Source organism: Doryrhamphus excisus, linkage group LG5, assembly GCF_037039965.1.
Source record: "Doryrhamphus excisus strain RoL-2023G ecotype Guam linkage group LG5, RoL_Dexc_Guam_v1.1, whole genome shotgun sequence".
In the NCBI taxonomy this organism is placed as follows: domain Eukaryota; kingdom Metazoa; phylum Chordata; class Actinopteri; order Syngnathiformes; family Syngnathidae; genus Doryrhamphus; species Doryrhamphus excisus.
The window spans coordinates 16,199,920-16,207,781 of record NC_136361.1 but is presented as its reverse complement, the minus strand read 5'-3'; the positions used below and the strand labels follow the sequence as shown (position 1 = coordinate 16,207,781).

Below are 7,862 nucleotides of genomic sequence, written 5' to 3'. Positions count from 1 at the left end.
TTATAGTTTGCAAATGAATTTTTTAACGTATTTCTCCTGAAGCGATGTGACTTATAAATAGGTGTAGAGCTTAAATTCCATACTTACAAACAACATGGAGGTTGACTTGTGTTCCAGGTCAAGGCAGCAGCAGACCTAACATAAAAAGTTTGTGTTGTCGCCCCAAAAATAACCTCACCCCCGATGTGTGGCGTTGCTATAATGTACTTTTTCAACATCTCAGTTTATTTTGTGACTGTGTCAAACTCCAAATCTAATTTATTTGCCCACATTTACAGAAATAGACAACTACTCGGTTGTCTGGGTTGTGCACCTGCTCTAATGATTACAATCAAGGTGTGCTTGTTAACCTCACCGGCACCTCCCAAATGCGAGGACAGCTAAAGTTGGTAGTACTGTAGATGCGCCCAATCGGGACACACTTTAATTTGAGTAAGCGCTTTTCATTTGTTCTTAAGGAGGGCAAGCATACCTTATATGGACAGTTTCCGATTTCGGTACAATACCACAATGTTTATTGTATAATCAAATCAGCTATTATTGCTTATATTATACTATTTAATAAAACCGTAGGGGGGTTGATATGTCGTCCTACATTATCATACATTTGTACCATAAAACACCATTAAGGGACCGTTGGCCTACATTAAAAGAGATTAATCCTGCCCTGCTGCTTATTACTGACAAACAATGTACTCACTGTTAAAGAATACTCTTCCTATTTTGAATTATGTAACACAACAAGACAATGGTCATGTAGTGGTCAGATAATTTATTACATTTATTTTACAAATAGTACAGCACAGATTAGCAGACAGGATCAGTATTAGTGTTGAAAAACAAACAAAATGTTTCGACCTCATGGAACTGACAACATTTAAAAATACAGTGGAACCTATAAAGTCAAATGGTACTCAAGGCGTACAAATCAGAATTGAACAGAATTGGTTGGGGAAAATCAGTGCAGATAATGTATTTTTTGTGTTGTTTGTGATATTTTGTGTGTATTTCCTGGGTACTCGGTACAATATGAGTAAAGTGACAATAACATGACAGTTTAGAACCGCCGTGCATAACACCGACGCAGCCTCTCTCCACTTTAACATTCCATGGGTGTATTGTTTTTTTTTTACTTTTTGTTCATTTATATTGGTTAATTTCTTTTTATATTTCAATGGCAATTAAGAATGGTAAAATGTTAAATGTTAGGTGCCATTCCCACAAAATCTCCATCCATGAGTGGAGTTGTAAAGAAATCTCTCTGCAGAAGAAATGACATTCACCAGCTGTCTTGCACATTTTGGCCAATCAGAGGCCTGTAAACGCAACTACAGCTTGGTAGCACATCATCGTAACGACTTTGTTAATCAATACAGTGAGACATTACATATTTGCACACTTTTCTGTGCTTAAATTTTGCACAATTTATGCACTTTATGTGGTAACTTAGGGGGTGGGGAGGGGGGTGCTGTAGCTATGAATTCAACAGAATGGTCTCTCAAGTCAATTCACGCTCTCTGATTTGAAATCCTAGAGAAACTAATATTTATTCATTTATATGTACTGTGCAGACTGAAGTTGGGACTGAAACCAGGAAAATGCAACACAAGTGAGAGCATGGGGGTGGGGCTGGGGGGGTTGGGGGCTTAAATGTTAGTGCAGACCTGCTAACATCTACACATTTATCTTAGCCGGCATGCAATACGACTCTTGTATATGCTTGTTTGCTTCACAACTGTCCATTTAGTTTCATGTCGCTGGTTTCACTTTCATGTTCAATAAAGATAAATAAAGATATTATCAGTTTCTCAATAGTATTTCAAATGGGGGGGGTGCAAGAAAACATTTCTGAAAACCACGGTGGTTTTCTTTGAGCTGCCACAAAAGCAACAGAATTGCATCTAATTGAAATTTAAAAAGTCAAAAAGCTGGCTTTCTCCCTTTTTTAGTCAGAAGCTGATATCTTCCTCAAACTTACCGACTGTATGTTCTGCTGATTGAACTGAAAAGTTTTTTTTCTGATGAAAGACAGGAGTCTAATTTTTAATTTGGTAGGTTCTATTTTGATATAGCTATAGAACCATATTCTGTGTGTCTTGAATAATCAGTCAATATTGTCTAAAATGGCCGGTAGTGAAGGGGTTGCCTTTTGGGAAATGGTTGGAAGAACTGTCATAGACATATTTTAGGTGTTGTAGTAGAGTATGTTTATCGTTTTGAAAAGGGCTTTAGTTTTTCACAATTTGTGGGGAACTTAGGACGTAACCTCCCCAAATAAACCTCCCTAAAATCAGTTTTGCATGCCCAAACACCAAAACTGGAGTTTAAAAAAAACTGTCATCCTGGACAGAGTTTACCAGAAGATCTGTTTTTAAGGATAACACCCCTAATGTTTGCATGTGAACAAAAAAAGTCAAAGTGCAGAGACAAATATCCGTGTTTGTGTGACTACAATCCAAGTTTCCTATGGGAAAAATGTTTCTAAATTCTAATAAATCGGAATCCCAGAACGGATTTGTCGTCCACACCTCATGGCTGACTTTCGTGCAGCCTGTCTGTTTAGGATCAATTCCTGCTCACTGACTATGTAGGTGTAAATGCAAGTGGGAATGGTTGTCTGGCTGAGTGGACACCCAAAGTCAGCTGAGATAGGCTCCAGCTTTCCCGCAAGAAAATGAAAGGAACGGATTGTGTTTGACCTGGTTGTTTGTCTATATGTGCCCTGTGATTGGCTGGCGACCAGTCCAGGGTGTACCCCGCCTCTCGCCCGAAGACAGCTGGGATAGGCTCCTGCATAGCCCGGAAAACTAATGAGGATAAGCGGTAGAAAATTGATTGGATGGATATAAAACAAAATCATTGTGGTTTCTGTTGTCAACTTCTCCCATATCCGTGTTTTCTCCGGGTACTCCGGTTTCCTCCCACATTCCAAAAACATGCTAGGTTAATTAGCGACTCCAAATTGTCCATAGGTATGAATGTGAGTGTGAATGGTTGTTTGTCTATATGTGCCCTGTGATTGGCTGGCGACCCTCGCCCGAAGACAGCTGGGATAGGCTCCAGCAACCCCCCCCCCCCGCGACCCTCATGAAGATAAACGGTAGAAAATGAATGAATGCGTTTGACCTTAGTGGTTCCACTGTTTTATATTAAAAGCTAAATCTATAAGTTAGCTCTGTTGCTACGATCGTCTCGGTTTAGCCTTTAGCGACACTTAGCGATGTGTCCGGAGAGGTGATGGGATCGAGCAAACCTGCGGAGACAGTTGGGGCAGGAGTACGGCTTCTCTCCGGTGTGAGTGCGCATGTGGGTTTTCAAATGGCCGGACAAACGGAAGCTTTTGTCACATTCCTGACATATGTACGGACGTAGGTTAGTATGCGTCCGTCGGTGCTTGCCGAGGTCGCCAGAGGACGTGTAACGACGATGGCAGTCAGGACATTCAAAGGGCTTCTCCCCGGAATGTATCCTCTTGTGCTTCACGAGGTCGCCGGACTGCGTGAAGCTCTTGTCGCACTCGTTGCACTTGTACGGCCTCTCACCGGTATGTGTGCGTTGGTGATTCCGCAGATGCGCCAGACGGATGAACTTGTTGCCGCAGACGGTGCAGTGGTAGGGTCTCTCGCCCGTGTGTGTCCTCAAGTGTATCTTCAGAGCGCCGAGGTCGCTGATTTTCAAGCCGCAGTCGCCGCACTGGTGAGACTTCTCGCTGTTGTGCAGCTTGCTGTGCACGCGGAGGTTCTTGCGGGTGTTGAAGCTCTTCCCGCAAACGGGACACTGAAACGGCTTCTCGTTGGAGTGCGTCCGCAAGTGGAGGTTGAGGCTCGCCTTTAAGCCGAATTCCTTCCCGCACTGCGAGCAGGAGTACTCCTTTTTCGCCGAGTGCGTGGTGAGGTGGCACTTGAGCTGGTGTCCCCTCTGAAAGGCCTTCCCGCACACTTGACACTTGTGCGGTTTCTCCCCCGTGTGGATCCTCTGGTGCTGCCGCCAACTGCTGCGCTCCACGAAACGCCTTCCGCAGTCCTTGCAGACAAACGGGCGGTCGCCCGTGTGAATGCGCATGTGGTCTTCCAGACTCTGAGGCGTGCTCAGCTTCTTCCCACACTCGGAACACTTCAACCCCAGATCCAGACAGATGGGCTTTTCCTCGGATTCTGTGTGCGGCTGGTGACACAAGTGAGGCCCCTGCCCCCAAGTGGTTTTAAAACTCTTCCCGCAGTTGACGCAGCACAGGTGCCCCCCTTTGATGACCACCGACATGCTGTGCCAGCGTTGGCAGTGGTTCTTTAGATTCTTCAAGTACTGGAAGCTGCGCACGCACGTCGGGCACGGGTGGAGCCGGCGGGTCGGAGCGGACGGGTGGCTCTCTCTGACGTGGACCCGAAGGTAGACTTTGGAACTGAAGGTGCTGCCGCAGACGGTGCAGGTGTGTTTGGGGATGAGGCTTTTTTGGGTGTGGCTGGAGAGGCATTTCTTGAGCTCGGCAAGGTACTCTTTCTGGTGGACCCACTTGACGTGTTTCTCCAGGAAGTCCAGGTCGGTGAAAGAGACGTCACAGTGAGGACAGGGGAAAAACTCAGACGACTCTAAGCGGGGAGACAACACGGCATTGAACATTATTATACATCAATTACTTAACAATGGATTCAATATAAAACACAAGTGCAGTATTTGGCTGCAACCAGCAGAGGCGCTGTTGAGTTAATCTCAACTTCTCTGTTGTTTATCATCTGAACGACATGAGGAGTCGAGCTTCTGCTTGGAAACAGTGGTTCAGAACATTCACAGAGAGGGATTCGCCCATTTCATTCAAATTAATGGTCATGGTTTAATTGTTTCGGACAAGAAAATCGCGTTTACATTCACAATTCAACATGTCGTAAAAGAAGTAGGAAGAAGCAGAGCTTATTTCATCTACCATTATCTCGCCGTATTATTGGAAACAGTGGTTCAGAACATTCACACAGAGGGATTCTCCCATTTAATTCGAATTAATGGTCATGGTTTAATTGTTTCGGACAAGAAAATCACGTTTACATTCACGATTCAACATATCGCAAAAGAAGTAGGAAGAAGCAAAGCTTATTTCATCCTACCATTATCTTGCCGTATTATTGGAAACAGTGGTTGAGAACATTCACACAGAGGGATTCTCCCATTTCATTCGAATTAATGGTCATGGTTTAATTGTTTCAGAGAAGAACATCACGTTTACATTCACGATTCAACATGTCGCAAAAGAAGTAGGAAGAAGCAGAGCTTATTTCATCCTACCATTATCTCGCCGTATTATTGGAAACAGTGGTTCAGAACATTCACACAGAGGGATTCTCCCATTTCATTCGAATTAATGGTCATGGTGTAATTGTTTTTACATTCACAATTCAACATGTTGCAAAAGTAGTAGGAAGAAGCAGAGCTTATTTCATCCTACCATTTTCTCGACATATTATCAAATTATGTCTAAAATAGTGGATCTTCACACATTCATGATTCAGCAATGCGGGCCCTGCAAATTGCCCGATTTTTGTTTAAAATACAGTTATATTATTTAATTATTAATTAATTATTAATAATTATTATTATACAGTTTTACTTTAATAACTGTGTCAAGCATATTTGGGGTTTAAACCTAGAGTGTGTCACGTGTGAACAATGGCAATTGAAGAGAGAAGGGGAAGATTTTGGAGCTGAAACTAACATTAATAAATACATCAGTCACTTTTATTGCAAATATTGATCTATAATTGGAGAACGTCAATGGCGATCTGTGTGTCAGAAATTGACACTTTTATGAGCATATTGTTTTTTTCGGTATTTTTTAAATGAGACCAGACGGTAACCCCCTACAAAAACCGGGGATCTATTACATTGATAATTAATTTATTTAGGTGTCTTTATTTTCTTATTCGGTAACCAAACAGCCAATTAGTAATGCAGGAAATTCATAAAGAAAGTGTGAAAATTGTACACAGTCCTGGCTGCTCAGCACAAATATTGCTATATCAATAATAAGTATGCATATTAAAAGAATGACAGAATGTACATCACAAAGTCAGCTGGGTTTTGCCGTTAGGGGGTGAGTACTCAAGTTTCATATGGTAATGGTAATGGTTTTATTTCATTTGAACATGCATCAGATTACAATTGAATGCATCACATAATCAGTTCACAGTTCCACATGTCCAAAAGGAGTAGGAAGAAGCAAAGCTTATTAAATCCTACCCCTCCATCTGGTACTTTTACAATCAGTAACTGTTCATTTGTTCACTTCCTGCTTTCTTAACATAGTTTAAGGTTTTTTTTTATTTTTGTCACGTACCAAAGTACAAGGTGATATGAGCATCCAATGACATAATGGGTACCATAGTAAGTGTCAATATAGTGATATGTATAGCACATCATGACTGGTTCAAGACTCTTCATCCTTGTATTTAGCAAACATCAACTGCTTGTATTGTTTCTTGAATTGGCTCATCGTTGTGCATTGTTTGAGGGTCTTACTCAATCCATTCCATAGTTTGATTCCACATACTGAAATGCTATGGCTTTTTAACGTAGTCCTAGCATATAAGTGTTTCAAATGTAGTTCTTCCCTGAGATCATATTTCTCCTCTCTTGTTGAGAAGTATTGGATGACATTTTTAGCTAATTGGTTATTTTTTTAGCCTTATGCATTAGTTTAGCTGTTTGAAGATGAACTATATCAGCAAGTTTAAGTATTTGTGATTTTAGAAATAAGTAGTTGTATGTTCTCTGTAGGCGGCATTATGAATTATCCTTACTGACCTTTTTTGCAGTACATATAGCGAGTGAAGATTGCTTTTATAGTTATTACCCCATATTTCCACACTTTGTTTGCTATAACTTTGTTTTGTTTACAGTTGAGAATGTTAAAAAGTATGATGCACATAGTCAGCTTATTTTGGTTTATTCTTAATCATCAGCCCAATGCTCCATCACTTGGTTTCCAAGGCAACGTTATTGACTCCTACCTGTGCAGGCCTCCTCTCCATCCTCCTCCTCCTCCTCCTCTTCCATGTTGTCTTCATCACGAGACTCTTCTTTTATTAAACTCTCCTCCTTAACAGCTACATTGTATTCTTCACTAAACTCACATCCTTGCTGGGGGTCTGGTTCCACTTTTAAAAGGTCCTTTCGGTGGTGGTGAGGAGAAGATGTTACATCGTCACCTCCATCAGCCTGAGAACCGATACGGCTTAATGTTCCTCCACAATGAACCTCGGTGATCTCCAGGGAATGGGGTTCCTCTTTGATTCGGATGTCGAGCTCGTCTCCATTGGTACAATATTCCCCGGAGTCTCCATCTTCCTCATTGAAAGACTGCAGCACGTCATTTTCACGTTTAACCGTGACAACGTCGTCGTCCGCTTTTGCGGTGTCTTCCAGCGGCGTCTTGACAGACTCCACCTTCATGTTTGTGCACCGTGAACGACACGCACTTCGGCAACAAATGACGATTAAGCTACTCGCCTCACAGGGAGACTTAAAGAGGACAATAACAACGCAGTGTTGATGTCACTCTCGGCTAATGTTAGCATCATGGCGTTAGCATCGTGGCTAAGCGCATTAACCTGGCCGCGGTAAAGATATAAGCTACGTGTCACATATTCGGGCTTTGTTCACTCGAAGACATGCGTATATATTAATACTAAAGAGATGTTATAAACGCGAGTGTGTTACAGAAAGGCCTGTGCTTACTAACCTGCACCATTCGGCACTTTAAAAGAATACTGTATATAATACAGCCCGCACTGGATGAGAGGAGAGCACTTCCGGTTTGTGTGGCCAATTAGGGACGTCCCTAGTTAAATCCCGAGGAAGACCACGCCCCTTTTAAA

At 42.2% G+C, this 7,862-nt stretch overlaps 1 protein-coding gene across 1 annotated transcript; it reads right to left on the bottom strand.

The window, feature by feature from the left end:
- Positions 1-757: 757 nt before the first annotated feature.
- On the bottom strand, positions 758-7,812 carry LOC131105153 (uncharacterized). Its single transcript, XM_058052994.2, has 2 exons — positions 6,996-7,812; positions 758-4,586 (listed from the first exon to the last, which is right to left on the bottom strand). The coding sequence occupies exons 1-2, from the start codon at positions 7,435-7,437 to the stop codon at positions 3,205-3,207; spliced, it is 1,824 nt and encodes a 607-aa protein (XP_057908977.2). The 5' UTR covers positions 7,438-7,812; the 3' UTR covers positions 758-3,204.
- Between the last annotated feature and the right edge of the window lie 50 nt (positions 7,813-7,862).

Bases quoted from the DNA above. Each gene is read 5' to 3' on its own strand.
- LOC131105153 (XM_058052994.2), bottom strand. From the start codon at position 7,437: ATGAAGGTGGAGTCTGTCAAGACGCCGCTGGAAGACACCGCAAAAGCG. The intron at 4,587-6,995 runs GTAGGAGTCAAT...CTCCCCGCTTAG, and splicing joins TGGAGAGGAGGCCTGCACAG to AGTCGTCTGAGTTTTTCCCC.